We start from the raw sequence: 18,590 nt of genomic DNA on the forward strand, positions 1-18,590 counted from the left end.
ATAAATTGCAGCAAAATGATGAGTGTCCAATAAATAACTTCCATACAATCCTAAACAAAGTAACAGCGTAGTTATAAACAAAATGCTTTTGTATTTTAGAACTAATATCCCGACACTCACTTTTCGGTGTCCTACCACCGACAAAAAACTTCTTCTCTCGTGACGATGAACTTATTCAAATTCACAAACACGTTTGCAAATCAACAGCTTTTGATAAACCAATAACTGTTTTAACTGGAATGTCTGGAGTTGGAAAAACTCAGCTCGCTAGAAAGTATGCAGCAACTTACAACATGCATTTTGAAAGTGTTGTGTGGATGAATGCAGCATCAGACAAAATACATGTTTCTATGACTAATCTCTGTCATCAACTAGGGTTAAGCGTAAAAGACTCTCAAGGCAATCCGTTCGATATTGAAGTAGTTACCAGAAAAATACACAACTATTTTGAAGGAGAAAAGACGTTATATATCTTTGACAACGTCGATGATGAAAGTGTGAAGAATTTTGAAAAATACGTGTCAAACAAAAGTAACGCATTTACATTGATAACATCGCAATGGAAATCGTGGTCTGCCGATGTAAATGAAGTGCAAATTAAATCTTTCTCGCAGCAAGATGCGCTTCTTTTTGCAAAAAGTAGCATTAAACAAAATTTAACAAATAATGACGAACAACTAACAGAAATAACCAAAATGCTTCGATATCATCCACTCGCGATTAATCAAGCCATTCTCTATATTAACAACAACAACATTTCCTTACAGGAATATCTAGATCTTTTTCGATCGTATCCCGTTGAAATGCTCGAAGAAGGTATCCCCACCGAAAACGAAGCTAACTCAGCAATAACATCTATTAACTTAGTTTTAAACAAAATAGAAACATCCAATGAAAAGTCACTAGAAATTTTAAACCATTTATCGTATTGCGACGGTCAACACATTACAAAAACGTTCATTCAGGGTATTTTGAAACATCTGCAAATAAATGAAGAGTTTTCGATAAACCGAACATTACGATTATTAGTCAGTTATTCTTTACTTGATCGTTTCGACGATGACAATGACAGGTACGCGATGCACGAAATGACACAGTTAGCCTGTAAATGTTATCAAAAACGCAAAAATATATCAGAAATATGCAAACAAAACATAGTCGCTTTTTTAAAATCGCAGTTAGAATACGTAAAAGAGCACGTTGACGATGGGAAACAATTCTACAACCATTTCATCCACATGTTTCGTATAAACCAATTAAAAATGTGTGAAGTGTTCCATCAAAAGTGTGATAAAATCCAATGTTTTTTATCAAATAAAGGTTTCTTTCAAGAGGCAATAAACATACTTAATGCTATTCAAAACTTTAACACGAAGTTATTTGGAGCTGAGAATCAAATAACTTTAGATACAAAGAGTAACATAGCAGCCTGCTTGGATGGAATGGGAAAATATAACGAGGCTTTAGAAATTAATTATCAAGTTGATAAAATACAAACTGATGTTTTAGGTTTCAATCACCCATCAACATTGAATACAAAGCATAACATAGCAATCTGTTTGAAGAAAATCGGACAATATAATGAAGCTTTAGAAATTTATTTTCAAGTTGATAAAATACAAACTGATATTTTTGGTATCAATCATCGATTAACTTTAAATACAAAACATAATATAGCAAACTGCTTATCTGACATGGGAAAATATAGTGAAGCCTTAGAAGTTAATTATCAAGTTGATAAAATACAAACTAATACTTTAGGTATCAATCATCCATCAACATTGAATACAAAGCACAACATTGCAATCTGTTTGATGAATATCGGAAAATACAACGAAGCTTTAGAAATTTATCATCAAGTTAATAAAATACAAACCAGCATTTTAGGTATCAATCATCCATCAACATTGCGCACAAAATATAACTTAGCAGCCTGTTTGAAGAATATCGGAAAGTATAATGAAGCTTTAGAAATTAATTATAGTGTTGATAAAATACAAACTGGTATCTTAGGTATCAATCATCCATCAACATTGGATACAAAACATAATATAGCAAACTGTTTGCATGAATTGGGAAAATATAATGAAGCTTTAGAAATTAATTATCAAGTTGATAAAATAAGAACTGACATTTTAGGTATCAATCATCCATCAACATTGAATACTAAGCATAATATAGCAGTCTGTTTGAAGAAGATCGGAAAATTTAAGGAAGCTTTAGAAATTTATTTTCAAGTTGATAAAATACAAACTGATACTTTAGGTATCAATCATCCAATAACATTGAATACTAAACATAATATAGCAAATTGTTTGTCTGAAATGGGAAAATGTAACGAAGCCTTAGAAATTAATTATCAAGTTGATAAAATACAAACTGATACTTTAGGTATCAATCATCCATCAACATTGCGCACAAAATATAACTTAACAGCCTGTTTGAAGAATATCGGAAAGTATAATGAAGCTTTAGAAATTAGTTATGATGTTGAAAAAATACAAACTGGTATCTTAGGTATCAATCATCCATCAACATTGGATACAAAACATAATATAGCAAACTGTTTGCATGAATTGGGAAAATATAATGAAGCTTTAGAAATTAATTATCAAGTTGATAAAATAAGAACTGACATCTTAGGTATCAATCATCCATCAACATTGAATACTAAGCATAATATAGCAGTCTGTTTGAAGAAGATCGGAAAATTTAAGGAAGCTTTAGAAATTTATTTTCAAGTTGATAAAATACAAACTGACACTTTAGGTATCAATCATCCAATAACATTGAATACTAAACATAATATAGCAAATTGTTTGTCTGAAATGGGAAAATGTAACGAAGCCTTAGAAATTAATTATCAAGTTGATAAAATAAGAACTGACATTTTAGGTATCAATCATCCATCAACATTGAATACTAAGCATAATATAGCAGTCTGTTTGATGAAGATCGGAAAATATAATGAAGCTTTAGAAATTTATGATCAAGTTGATAAAATACAAACTGAAACTTTAGGTGTCAATCATCCATTAACATTGAATACAAAACATAATATAGCAAACTGTTTGTATGGAAAGGGAAATTATAATGAAGCTTTAGAAATTAATTATCAAATTGATAAAATACAAACTGATGTTTTAGGTTTCAATCACCCATCAACATTGAATGCAAAACATAACATAGCAATCTGTTTGAAGAAAATCGGACAATATAATGAAGCTTTAGAAATTTATTTTCAAGTTGATAAAATACAAACTGATATTTTTGGTATCAATCATCGATTAACTTTAAATACAAAACATAATATAGCAAACTGCTTATCTGACATGGGAAAATATAGTGAAGCCTTAGATGTTAATTATCAAGTTGATAAAATACAAACTAATACTTTAGGTATCAATCATCCATCAACATTGAATACAAAGCACAACATTGCAATCTGTTTGATGAAGATCGGAAAATACAACGAAGCTTTAGAAATTTATCATCAAATTAATAAAATACAAACCGGCATTTTAGGTATCAACCATCCATCAACATTGCGCACAAAATATAACTTAGCAGCCTGTTTGAAGAATATCGGAAAGTATAATGAAGCTTTAGAAATTAATTATAGTGTTGATAAAATACAAACTGGTATCTTAGGTATCAATCATCCATCAACATTGGATACAAAACATAATATAGCAAACTGTTTGCATGAATTGGGAAAATATAATGAAGCTTTAGAAATTAATTATCAAGTTGATAAAATAAGAACTGACATCTTAGGTATCAATCATCCATCAACATTGAATACTAAGCATAATATAGCAGTCTGTTTGAAGAAGATCGGAAAATTTAAGGAAGCTTTAGAAATTTATTTTCAAGTTGATAAAATACAAACTGATACTTTAGGTATCAATCATCCAATAACATTGAATACTAAACATAATACAGCAAATTGTTTGTCTGAAATGGGAAAATGCAACGAAGCCTTAGAAATTAATTATCAAGTTGATAAAATAAAAACTGATACTTTAGGTATCAATCATCCATCAACATTGAATACAAAGCATAACATTGCAGTCTGTTTGATGAAGATTGGAAAATATAATGAAGCTTTAGAAATTTATGATCAAGTTGATAAAATACAAACTGAAACTTTAGGTGTCAATCATCCAATAACATTGAATACAAAACATAATATAGCAAACTGTTTGTATGGAAAGGGAAATTATAATGAAGCTTTAGAAATTTATTATCAAGTTGATAAAATACGAACTGATGTTTTAGGTTTCAATCACCCATCAACATTGAATGCAAAACATAATGCAGCAGCCTGTTTGAAGAATATCGGAAGATATAATGAAGCTTTAGAAGTTTATTATGAAGTTGATAAGTTAAAAACTGATATTTTAGGTATCAATCATCCATCGACATTGAATGCAAAACATAATATAGCAGTCTGTTTGCAAAATATGAAGCGGAAAGAAATGGAAAATTGAAGTTGTCAACTATTTTAGATGTTCGTTTTCCGAGTTTTCGATTGTTATTTTAGTATTTACATGTATGTATAAATATATAAGATATTTTCTAGATCTAATTTTATCAGAAGTTATTCATCTAATATATGATAAAAAGTATGATAATGATAGAAGTTGTTAACTTGGTAAAACTTGTAATGAGTTAATGAATAAAGTTAGGAGATGAATTAAAAGTTATTCGAAAGAGTGTGAAGTCGTTAATGCTTTTTTTTACGGCCTTAAAATTAGAAACGATAGGCTTCAGATAAAGACCTCAGTAGATTTAAACTTGCAATTTACATTAGTGAAAATAAGTTGAACATTGAAATTAGAAACTTAAATTAGAAATTAATATTAGAATTTTTGTTTAGAAATTTAAATAGGAAGTTTTACTTTGAAATATAAGTTAGATACTTAACTTCGACTATTAAATCAGAAATTTGATTAATTAGTTTAAAATAGAAATTGAATAACGAAATTGAAATTAGTGTTTTAAATTGGAACATTAAATTAGAAGTTTAAAAAGTTAATTAACTCTTATAATATTTTCAAGGTACCAATTAAGCTTACTAAAGCTAGACTCATCGTTTTTGTCGCGCGAAGCTTAATTATTTCTTTTCTTTTCAGAAAAAATAAAGTAAAACAGGGTTAGAATGAAATAGTTATAACAACCTTTATTCTTTTGCTCTTTATTAACTATTAAATAATCTTTTTTCAAATATTTTTTTATTATTTGGTAGAGAATTTCTTTCTGAATTAGAGGATATCAAATTTTAATTAAAAAAAAACAATAGAGGGTAGAATGAAATAGTTATAACAACCTTTATTCTTTTGCTCTTTATTAACTATTAAATAATCTTTTTTCAAATATTTTTTTATTATTTGGTAGAGAATTTCTTTCTGAATTAGAGGATATCAAATTTTAATTAAAAAAAAAAAAATTTTTTTTTAAATATTGTTTATATGCGTAATGATATATTTTTTTCTTTTTTTGAAAAATCGACATAAAACTCTCGGAAATTTAATTTGATTTCATAAACTTAATAAGAATTCTGGTTAAACATTTTACGCTGGTCAAGAATCTTTTTTCAAAATTAAATTTGCTACTTTGGAAAACAGTTAAAAAGTTAAAAGTGGAAACAGAGAATTGTGGGTTTGAATGAAATACGCTAATTGCTCCTTTGTTAAATGCGGCTTTTATTAATTAAATCTCAAGTGACCAGTGAATCTCTCTAAATCTTTTGTATAAATCAATTATTATTAGATCTATTCTAATATAAAATATCCCTTGAAACAACTCTCAAACAAAAAAGAAAAAACCATACACATAAAAGTAAAGTGAGCTTTCATTAACCAAAAAACAAAGCGGTAAATTTTCACTTAACAAAACTGCTCAATCATTCAGCATACCAGTATCAACTCTTCACAGGCGTGTCCACGGCTTAGGTGAAACAACTGCGAGTGGTTCAAGCACGAGATTGACTGAACAACTTGAATTAATTCTGGTAGATACGCTCATCAAATTATCCGATTGGGGCTTTGGTAGAACTTACAATGATGTTGTTCTACACTAGTCACTAGATACTAGTCACCGAATATTTGCAACACCATGGTCAATCTCAATTGCTTCTAATGGTACACCAGGGAGAGATCGGTATAAACTTTTCATAAACCAGTGGAGCCATAAGTTGAGCATTAGAGCCATAGACAATATTTCATCACTCAGAGCCGCTTTTTGGACGCAAGAAGTAATAGCAAAGTATTTCAACACACTGCAAATAGAATTCAACAAAGCAGGAATTCACGAAAGTACTTCATGTCATTTGTAGAATTTTAATGAAATCGCCTTCTCTGGTGATCAAGGCAAGCAACACATAATTTGCCGGAGTGGTGCAAAATGACCATTGATATTGGTTGGTACTAGAAAAAAAATCCTTTATACTGTAAGGGCGGCGTTTTTTTTTTTTCTTTATTACTCATTTAATGTTAAATATGGTTAACATTTGTCTGTATGATGAGGTCACTCTACATGGGGCCATATAGTCGAGTGGCTGCATAAAATGAGTGGTATTAGGTGGCATAAAGATTAAAACTATTTGTAAATCTAGATAGTCTTTATTTCTCCGCCAAGTAGCTTCTATTGTCCGCAAAAAATAACAGTATAATAACTTGTTGTGATACATTATCATTTATCTCCAGGTTTTAAAAATCTTGATCTACCAAACTGATAAGGTCCCCAGTGAACACAATCTATTGGGGAAACATTGGAACCCGATTGGTATGGCAGTTGGTTCCCACTAGGTTATCCAATTGTGAACCGAGTGAGCCTTTGAAAATTTAAACACTTCAGACGTCAACAACTTGTTGCCATTTTGACTTTGAATTTCAAAAATTCATTTCACTATATGAACACAAGGTGCATAAGAACTGCAAACGAGCATTTTTAACCTTCCCAAATAACTCTTGTATTTACTCTTGAACAACTATCTTACACACCAAGTTGTTTGGCATCATCCGCTAAATGTATTAGAGAATGTACATTGTAAACAACTTGATCTTTACCACAAAAGTTGGAAAAAATTTGAACAAAATGCTGCAATAACTGGCCTGCATAGTCAGTGTAATACTGAATTAGTAATGAGCATAAAAGAATTCGAATTGCTGTAAATAAATATAAAAAATGTTTGTACATAGTTTTTGCCAAAACTTTTTTCAAAATAACAGGACCTGTATACAGAAGTAATTGTTCTTTGCGTTCCATTGTTTAAACTCAGATAATGCACAAGGTTTACGAGAAAGTTCCCTCGATATGTATGGCTGAATCATTATCAACTTGTCAGATATTTCAGTAACTATAGTTTACGATAACTTACAGGTTAATGGTCCATGTAGCCACAAATTTAAAAGTCGCTTTACAATACCTGAACAAACTAAATGCATGCAATCTAATGAAAAACCAGTAATCATCCCAAAACTCAACTCTGTCAAAGGTGAAACACCAACATGATGGTGAGCATCACTACTTTGAAAAAAACTAGAATCAGTTCTGTGTGAAGCAAACATATCTAGTAGTATGATTATATGACAATATTCTCCAAACTGTGTGCAACGTTCGCAACAATTAAAACTGTTGTGACTTTTAAAGCATTTTACAAATGCTCAAGCAGGAGTATCCCGTTACAGCACCCAGTTTTATTTTTCAACAATGTAAAGTTTCTGAATTAAGAAACTCTGCAGATTTAAGTTCCTTAATTTCTAACACAAAGTCTTTTAAATATTCTTCAATGGAGGTAAGTCTTTTGTTACTACAAAAAAGTGCAATAGGAAAAACTAATGAATTTAGCTCAACAACACATCTTAAAATATGCTAGAGAGCAGTCTTTGAGTTGTTAAATAAAGGAATACCATCAATCTTTACATGTAGTGTTAGTTGACTAATATTAGCCAACTTTTAAGATTCTTTAGTAAATATTGACAACCAGTACTTTAATTCAAAATAAAAATACTCTCCACCTGCAACTGTTTCAATCTTTCTTTTTGAATGCAAAAGTGTCCTTGCATCTTTTGGAACATCTAAATCATTTTTTTTTTTGCAAAATGTTAAGAAGTCCTGATACAGCGCTTTGAGAAACATTGTAATTTGCAGCCCATTTAGCAAGGTCATCTTGAATACTAGTAGTTTCATTTACTTTCTCATTAGAAATTTTACAAGTACTATTTTCATTCTCTTCATCGGAATCAAAGTAACGATATACCCATTTACAACATTCACCTAATCTAGATCAGCAAAATTATAATCCTCTTTACAGATTCATAATTCACATATGTAAATGTTTCATTACAACTTGTCGAACCAGCAGTCGACTCTTCAACAACAATAGTTGAACTTTCATCACTTAAAGATGGAGAAACTTTATCAAAATCGGCCTGACAATAATCAATATTATTAGCAAAATTTTTTTCTTCATTTATATTAAGTGATGCTGATAGTGTAAAGTCGTTACTTGATAACTGAATACTGCTATTTTATCCATAAATTTTGGCTACATCAGTTTTTACATCAGTAATAATCTTTGAAACTTGAGCGGCAATTTTTCTGCATTTTCTTCCATGGGAAATCCTCTCTTAACTTTGAATAGCAAAGTATTGCAAAGAACACCACAGTTGCCTTGTAGAATTTTTTTATAAATTTAGCGCATCCTCAACATAAGCCTTTATTATAATAAATCGGTTTCACCAATCGGGACCCTGTTCGAACCCTCTGTAAAAACACGTCTGCAACCCAACCTTGTTTCCTAGATAAAACCCATAGCTGGGTCTATCCCTGTTTATATTCCCCATCAAACATTCATCTGACAATAGACGAGACTCAAGTGACATGATGGTGTCTTTGGTGACAGGATGAGCTCTTCTTTGTGCATTGATTATAGTTAACCAACACTTGCTCCTCAGCTTTGGTCATAAAGTGCAGGTGCCCATTTTTTTGATTATTGGGGATTTTTCACAAATCCTGTCTTTCAAGACTGTTCTAGGAATGCCATAATGCTTTGATGGACCAGTTGCACTTCTTCAACCGCTAAAAAGTAATAAATAAAGTATGCAGCTGCCTAGGCAGTAAGAATTTATAGCAGAAGTTATTCGATAGTGATAGGTTAATAAATGTAATATTATTCATCTTTAACTTGATTATTTAAATAAAGTATTTGAAATTTAAATGATAGTTGCAAGTTTAAATTTAGTAGCTACCTAATATTAAATGTAAAATTGGCTTTAAAGTTGTTTAAAACCTACAAGGAAAGTCTGAAAATAGAAAATAAACATGGACAATATTATTGATCAAAAATAAGAAAATATTTCTATACACCGACGACGACTACGACTATTATCTAATGATTTAATGTAAAAATATATCAAAATTATTCATTTATATGCTCTAATTTTTTCTTTAATTATTCTTAAAACAAAAAAACTGCTGTTTAATCATTCATAAAAAATTAAAAAGGCAATTATCAGCGGTGGCAACTACTAGCAATTGGGTGTGGCGAAGACTGGCAAAGATTTAACTGCTTATTACGTGGTCTTTTTAAATAAAATAAAAGCCATATGCGTATTGACTAATGTGTCACAGTTTATATTTTATAATAAGGACAAAAAAAGTAAATTTAAAAAAAAATAGTTTTGATGTCAATTATTAGCATAGGGGTTGTATTGCTTTCAGTATTTGCCACTACCACCCCACACCCACCCTTTCAAATCCATCTACTAATTCTATGTTTATAAGATATTCTTGCATCCTAATAACAACCTGAAAAAGAAAAAATATATATTAGATTATAAACAACATGTTTTTTTGAGTGATTATCCAAAAGCTTTTCTAAAACTTGTCATTAAGATTTAAGGATTTTTTATGACAGCTTTTTTTCTAAAAAATTCTGTGCCATTATTTTTAAAGTTACAAATAAAAAAATTTTCGTCAGTTATAAAAAGAACAGAAAGGTTTTTTTAGATACGATTTCTGAACTTTCCAGAAATTAGTTTTTGCTTTGCATGTTTTTTAGTGACCGAGTGGCGAAGACAAAATCGCATGGTGAACATTGGGTATTTTACCCTATGCCTAGTTTATGAAAGAACAAAAAAAAATTTCTTTTAAGACATAAAAGAACGGGGGAAGTTAGAGGTCGAGGTGGGGTCAGGTAAGCTGCAATTACCCTAACTTTTTGCAAGTCATCCTTTTTAAAATTTTAGCAAATTTTTTATAGTCAGTTTTCACAATGCGTTCGCATTCACAACGGAAAGGCTCGGCGAATTACATAAACCTTCCATTTAAATGATAACGCAGGTTGATTGGAGAGTGACACAGTAACAGGAAAGGCGGTAATTCCGCGGTTATCGTGGTAATTACGGCAGGGCTGGAAAAAACCTTATGGGAGTTAGGGGTACGGTAACACCGCGGTTGCGGTAACAGAACTGTTATTTCCGCGGTAACGATAATTAACTTTTTATATAAGTTTTGATACGCATTTTTCTTAAGTTGTTTTAGCTAAACTGCAAACGCCAAATATATGTTTTTTGATCTTTAATTACCCAGCTAGCCAGCCCATAAAGTACCCGGGTGGGTCCCGGCCGGGCCTCAGGACGGGGCCCGTACGAGTAACGCAGACGGATCCCACCAATTTTTGTCCGCGGGATCCGGACGGGACCCGTCCGGGATTCCCGCCAGAAAACGCAAACGGGACCCAGCCAGGACCCAGATGGTATTCAGGCGGGATGGCAAACAGAACCCATAAGGAACCCTGTTGGTATTCAGCTGGGATAACCCGCATGGATCCCACAATTATCCCAGGTATTATGGGTATAATAATAATAATAATAATTGTAAAAATAATAATAATAAAAATAATAATAATAATAATAATAATAATAATAATAATGATAATGATATAAATAATAATAATAATGATAATAATAATAATAATAATAATAATAATAATAGTAATAATAATAATAATAATAATAATAATAATAATAATAATAATAATAATAATAATAATAATAATAATAAATATAATAATAATAATAACACTAATAGTAATAATAACAATTATAATAACAATGATAGTAATAATAATAATGATATTAATAATAATAACAATGACAATAATAATAATAATAATAATAATAATAATAATAATAATAACAATAATAATAATAATAATAATAATAATAATAATAATAATAATAATAATAATAATAATAATAATAATAATAATAATAATAATAGTAATAATAATTATCATTATTATTATTATTATTATTATTATTATTATTATTATTATTATTATTATTATTATTATTATTATTATTATTATTATCATTATCTAAAATATAACGTATATCTAAAATTAAATTATTAACAAAAATAGTTTAATTTATTTAGTTAAAAGATGAATTTTGTTAACAGTTATTATCAAATTTGTTGAATTAAAATGTAAATATTTGTTTTTTAGAAATAAAAAAAAGGATAAAAAATAAAATAAAAATGGGACGTAACATACGTTGTTCGGAAGATAAAAGAAATTTAATCAAAATTTTTCAAAACTATGGAAAAACTTTGAAAGAAATTGTTATATTTCTTGACAGATCCAAAGAAAAGTTCGATTTTAGTAAAGCTTTTATTTTTGATTCAGTAATACCAATACAATACAATAATATCACAAACTTAATATTTATAGTAAGATAGAAAGTTCCTAGAAAGATACAGAACATTCTGGAACGTTATTATATATCTAGAGGGTTCTATGGAAGATTCTCGAATGTTCTGTTGTATCTAGAAAGTTCTATAATGGACCATAACAGAAATTTCAAATTTAATGGACTGTTCAATTAACATGGTATGCAATGCAATTAAACAAAAAAAAACCTTCTAAAAACGTAATCGAAAGAGGAAAACATCTAGAAGAGATGACAAAAATATTGTTCTTTATTTCAAAAGAAATCCTTTTGCAACTTCAATAGAAATAAAAACTACTCTTGGGCAGCAAATTGATGCTTCGACAGTTAGAAAACGGCTTACTAAACAATATGTTATACCCAAAGTACCAAAGAAGTGTCCATTTTTATCATCAAATAAAAAAACAGGAAAGATTTTGCTAGGAATCACGTGGGCTGGCCATCTTCAATATGACAAAATATTCTTTGGTTAGATGAGACCAAAATTAACTTGTTTGGGTCAGATGCACTGAAAAAAATATGTCATAAGACTAAAAAGAAAAGAATCATAGATGAAAGAAAAGAATCCTAGATATACCGTCAAAACTGTTAAAGAGGATGGTGGAAATATTAAAACATGGGGTTGCTTTTCATATTATGGAGTAGATCCCCTTTTTTGGATAAAAAAAAAAAATATGAACAAAGAAATATATTTAAATTACTGCAAGATGTTATGCTACCCTTTGCAGAAGAAAACCTACCTTTGATTTGGGTCTATCAACAAGATAATGACTCAAAGCATACAGAAAAGGTAGTACCAAAAGATACATCTACCTAGTCTATCAAATGCTTGATGGTAGACTTAAAGCTTGTCGAGAGCTACAAAAATATATATAACTGTATAAGGTTTCCTTCATTTAATATAGACCTTGTCGAGAGCTACAATAATATACAGTGGTGTGCAAAATAATAGGTAATTATTAAATAATTTTACTTTTCGTACAAAATAAATACATGATAGTAATCTAATTTATTTAATACTTAAAGCTATCTAAATTTGAAACTTAAGACCCTAATTAAACATTTTTATTTTTCTGATTAAAATTTTTAAGTAATATTTCTAATTACAAAATTTCTAGTTTATCTTTCTAGTTTAATATCTAGCATTAGTTTCAAATTTACAATTCTAGTATAAAATTATTCTTAATTTCTAAATTAAGCTTTATTAATATCTTTTAATATTAATTTCAAATTTAAACTTCTCTAAATTTTTAATTAAATTTTGTAACTTTGATTTCTGATTTAAATTCCTCATCAAAATTAATAATTTCAGTCTCTAATTAAAACATCTTATGCTATCTTATTTATATTTTAAGTTTGAATATCAATGAATTTCAATTTCAAATTTTAATTTAAAATGCTAAATTAATTTACTAAATGAAAATTAGAATTCAATTCTCTAACTTATATTTCTAATTCAGCTTTCTGATTTAAATCACAAATTCCTATTTCTAATTTATTTACCTAATACAAGTTTCTAGTTCATATTTTTAGTTTAAATTTCTACTTTGAATTTTTAATTTAATATCTAATTCAAATTTTTTTATTTAAATTACTAAGTTAAACTTTGAACTTATATTTTACCTTTAACCTGTTATTCAAATTATTCTTATTCAAAGTTTAAGTTTCTAATTTATCTTTCTAATTTAAAGTTCTTCTTTGATTTTCTAGTTTATATTTATGAATTAAATTTCTAATTTATATTTTTAGTGTGAATTAAACATATAATCTATTTAAAGTTTTTTATTGAAACTTATAATTGAAATTTCTAATTTATATTTGAATCGGTAAATGTTAAATGGGCGGAAGTCCAACAATATAAACTTTCGGGAAACTAAAAAAGCAGCACTACTTACTCAGTAAATTATTGTTAAGGGTTTAACAACTTAATGTTTTATAATGTTTTTTATCTTAAAAACAAACATATTTTTTTATATTTATTTTTGAAGAACCTACAAAACAATTAACACTGTGGACTTCAGCCCTTTTAACATTTAACAAATAATTACTGCTTATTTTATTATGATTTTAATTTGGGGGTATAGAAAGTAACGTCACAAACTCCAATAAACCTTTACAAAGTGTACATTTATGAATTTTTTATACATTTTAACAAAAGTTATAATGAAAAAAAAAGTCAATTGTTTATACATTTTAACAAAAGTTATAATGAAAAAAAAGTCAGAAATTTTATCAGCTATTCTTAATCAATTTCCCCAACATCTTCTACTTCTCCATCGTTGCTTTCTGCTGTAGGCTATCGCAGTAGTTCATTACAAAAGTCAATATGGTCATGTGGGATATACTTAATACACTTTCTTAAGTCATTCGATTTAGCAGATTTTATAGGAACCTTGTTGTCGAAATCATATTGAAAATGGTGAAATTTGTTTATTGCAATTTGTTGGTTTCTGAGTTTACCAATTGTTTCGATTGAGGTAAGTTGTTTTTATAGTGAACCTGCCACCAACTTTTAAGACCGTAAACTAGAGATGAACTTTCTACATCAATCACTAAAAACTTTCTTTGATTACTACATTTTAATATAGCTTTTTTGTTTCTTGAATGCTGTACACTCTGCCATGCCTTCTTAACTCTCTTTTTATTATCGAAAAGTCACGGTCACAGGACAAAAAGCTGTGCTCTCTGATTGGGAAAAATTGATTGACCTTTTTAATCCACTTATTGTCAGCAAGCGCCATAAAAAGTTTTGAAAAGCAATTTTTTTTTTGCCCCCCCCCCTCCCCCCCACACACAACTATCGGCATAAAAGTTGAGTTCATCATACTCTTGAGGACAAGCAGATAGGTAGTGCAAAAGAAAGGAACCAGTTTCACTTGAAGACTTTCTAACCTGCCCCTCGTGATAAAGGTAGAGTGTTCCAACGTTTCTCTTCACACCACGAATAGAAAATACACTAACCGTTAACTGCCTTAGGTAAAATAACTCTTGCACAGGTATTTTGGACAGTGAAATGCTTTGCATGTAATCTACGGCTAGGGACAAAACATTTTCATTTTTTCTTCCCTAACGTCCTGTACATCTTGTTTTATGGCTTGGTAAAATTTATTTGCGCACCTGTTATGTACCGCCAATTCAGTTACTGCTGCTTGCTTAGCAACTTCATTATGGTGAGATGATTTTATCTATAGCTTTAATTCTTCGCATATGCAGCATTTGTCTACTTGATGTTGTCCGAAACGTAAATGAAAATGCTTATTGTAGTAGTTATAATAGGACTTGTAACTGAACTTTACCATTTCATTTTTTTTCACAAATAGTTCACACATAAGTTTCACGCTCAAATCTTCACTCAAAAAATACCTTTCCTTTCCGCTATTGTGGATCAGTTTTTTTGGAAAGGAGTCTATGTGAGCGTATACCTTAGCTAGCATATTATGACTGGTAGTGTAACTCGTATGTACTCCTCTCAAATCTTTAACTGCTTTTCCATTCATTTTTAAACCCCTTACTCTTCGAACCCTCTTTTCTTACACAGAAATTATTGATAAAAATACCACAACACATACCTGTACTCGTTCGTCTCCGATCAAAACATGTTACTTAAATTCCTTTTTGTGTCCGCCGTTACTTTTTCTTTTTTTGTAACGTATCTTCATTGGCATCACGACTATTTCCTTTGCTATCTCTTGAACCAGGCCTCTTCCTCACAATATCCGTAATGTCAATCAAGCGTGTAAAAATAGATCCTGCTCATCTTTTGTATTGAGCTAGCTGTAGAAGTTTATAAACGCATCATCGAGGTTGTCTTTGGCAATAGATTCAAAACACTCTCTTGAACAACTGAAAAAAAATATTATGATGTAATTTTACTTTATAAAAAAAATTATAGGTGGCCTAGTCTAGGAAATAAAATAGAGTTTAAGTTAAAATACGATAAGTAATTGTAGACTACCCTAAAAATATCATTCTATTGTCTTTGGCCTACAAATATTTACAACCTAAACCTAGGTCTTTAGGCCAACTATAAATTACAGAGCCTAAATCTGTCCAAATTTTAAACAAATTAAGTTTGAAATACAATATAGCATAGACCTGTCATGAAATTAAGAATTATTGTGTATTATCTCTTACCTGGGTGGGTTTTATCTCTTTTGTATTCAAAAGTTTTCTCTAGCCTCTACAATGTCTAAAAGTTTTGGCTTTTTGTTAAAAGGGCTGAAGTCCGGACTTCAGCCCTTTTAACAAAAAGCCAAAACTTTTAGACATTGTAGAGGCTAGAGAAAACTTTTGAAAGACACCTTTTTAACAATATGATGGAACTATCCTTTGAATATACAAATTTGCAAAATAGTCAAATTTGTAAAATATGTGACTTCCGCTCTTTTAACATACTCCGATTCATTTCTACTTAATATTTCTAATTTATATTTCTAATTCACATTTCTCCTTTAAATATTTGTTAAAAAAATTTCTTTTGATTTTTTCTATCAAGTGCTTCTTTAAATTTCTCTTTTAAACTTAATTTTTATACTTCCATTTTCAGTTTCTAATTTAAATTTTTTAATTGAAGTTTTAATTTAAGTCTAAGTCACTCAATTCTAATTTAAACTGCTAATTCAAATTATCATATTAAATTCTTTTTTTATTTTCTGATCAATATTTCTTATGAACGCTTATATGTTATTTTTATATAAGAGTATTTTTTGAACTTTTTATGTAAATTTAACATATGAATTTAAAAAAATCTTCTTTTTATAATTTTATAATTAAATTTTGAAATCTTACGTCTCCGGGAAAAAAATAACTTTAAAGTTACAAAAATGGAAAAAGTTATTTTTTTATAATTTACCTTCTTTTTTGACATTGCAAAACTGCTACAAAATCCATACCATTAATCATACACCAATAAAATTTGGCGACAATGTAGTCTATGGAAATGCTAAGATTGCGGCAATGTAGCCTATGGTAATGCTAAAATTATATCCCAATCCCTGCAGTATAATAAAAATAATGGTAGTTTTAGTGTTGCTTTTTTGTTGATTTTTTCACTTTCTGTGTAAAACTTTTCCGATTGTAGCCTATTGCAAGCACCCAGACCATGATGTGGGTAACACATGTGCTCTTGTTGAATATACCAACAACTTCATAAAATAAGGATTTTCAGCTTACTAATATGAAATTGAATATTCTTTCAACTCTACCATAAAATATGCTTAAATTTAATTTTAAAGTTTTAATTGTTTATTTTTAATCTTGTTCTATTTTTTTTTAACAATGATGAGAAAAAAAAAAAGAGTTTTTGGATAGAGGAATTAACAATATCATCCCATCATCAATTGAATAAGAGCCTACATGATTAACTTGATTTTTGCTTTGGTTTTGCTCGCTTTGACGTACATATCATAAAAAGTTAAAATCATAATAAAACTTTGTTTTGTAGCACTTAAATAAAACGTTTGCAGAAATATCCAAAATTGTCAAATCTTTTACTTGAAAGTAGATGTATTTGGTAAATAATTTTGTTTTTCATTTTTTATAATATGCAAATTGTTAAGCTTAAGTAATAGGAATGATTTAGGCATATATGTAGCTCTACTTCTATCAATATGTTATTCGTTTTAAATACACTTATTTGAGTCTGATGAAATAACATTGCCAAAAGTCTTAATATTTGTCAATGAGATTCTTCAATTTCATATTATGGCTCAATTCGTCTAGGTACACAGCTACAATCCAGTAACTCTTTAGATGCCAGAGAAATCAGGCAAGAAACTATGAGCAAAATAGAAAGTGTGTCTGCATGTTCTGCCTCAAAAAATGTACCCGACAGATGACAGCTTTTCAGGCTGAAAGAGTTTGCCACACCTACCAGACAAATCTTGATGTGTGTTACTCTTGTGTGCCTCAAAGTCTTTGTGAATCATGCAGAACTGCCTTAAGATAAAAAAAGCAAGGAAAGGATGTTTCTTTGCCAAAGTTTCTTGATTTCAAAACTATCCGAGTCGGAGCTGAAACACGTAATCACCTGTGTGACTGCTTGATTTATAAAATCAGACAGTCTATATTTTAAGAAAAAGCTGACCCTAAAAAGAAAATGAAAGTGAATCAAATGCGACCTGTGAGATGCCGTACCTACCTCGTCCCGTTAAGTAAGGGATTACTACATCATTACTCTCAGTTGAAGTTCAGAAAAAATATTCAAAATTTGGCTTTAAATTAGATGCCAAAGCTGCAGAACAGATAGCATCCAATGTGATTGAAATTTAGGTAGCATCTACAAAAGGCATAATTCGTTTGGGAAAAACATCTGGACGTCATCCACTTTCTGTTACTCCAGGTACAATGTCAGCAAAAAGTAATTATAAAACTATAATTTGTAAGTAATAAATTAAAAAATTATAGTTTTTGTAATATATGTTTGTTGGAGTTAATGAATGCAAATTTTCTATAGGGTCAAGTGCAGCAAGATCACTTTCTGCCACATCAATATTGACAACCCAAGACCTCTTAAATGTACAAAATAGCACTGGCCTGTCCAACAATGGGATCAAAAAATTAGGGAAATCTTTCTATTAATTATTAGATAAGAAGATGATTGACCCCAACTTACATGCCAATTTTCAAATAATTGGTCAATAAGTGAAGGACGTTTTTACTAGTTCAGACTTAAAAACCACAGATTCCGAAGGTTGCAACACAAACCATGTTTTTCTTCATTGCAAACATTTGTGTATTCTGGTTAATCAAGTCATTCAATCTAGAGTAACTTCAGGTGGATACATTGTCAAACTAGGCATCGATGGAGGCAAGGCTTCCTCAAGTTTTGTGTTAGTGTTATTGAGAGTT

General features: G+C 29.4%; 1 protein-coding gene and 1 pseudogene across 1 annotated transcript in view; one reads left to right on the top strand and one right to left on the bottom strand.

Moving 5' to 3' along the window:
- The window catches only part of LOC145194049 (uncharacterized), a 65,680-nt gene that overhangs the window by 8,637 nt on the left and 38,453 nt on the right, over nt 1-18,590 (top strand). The window contains exon 5 of the mRNA XM_090094379.1: nt 100-4,469. Coding sequence (XP_089950505.1) covers nt 100-4,469 — 4,370 coding nt within the window. The remainder of the gene's footprint in view (nt 1-99; nt 4,470-18,590) is intronic.
- On the bottom strand, nt 13,984-16,631 carry LOC149886383 (uncharacterized; annotated as a pseudogene).

This window comes from Hydra viridissima, unplaced genomic scaffold, assembly GCF_058129835.1.
Source record: "Hydra viridissima isolate aposymbiotic clone 2 unplaced genomic scaffold, HvirCarnegie_v1 scaffold_7, whole genome shotgun sequence".
In the NCBI taxonomy this organism is placed as follows: Eukaryota; Metazoa; Cnidaria; class Hydrozoa; order Anthoathecata; family Hydridae; genus Hydra; species Hydra viridissima.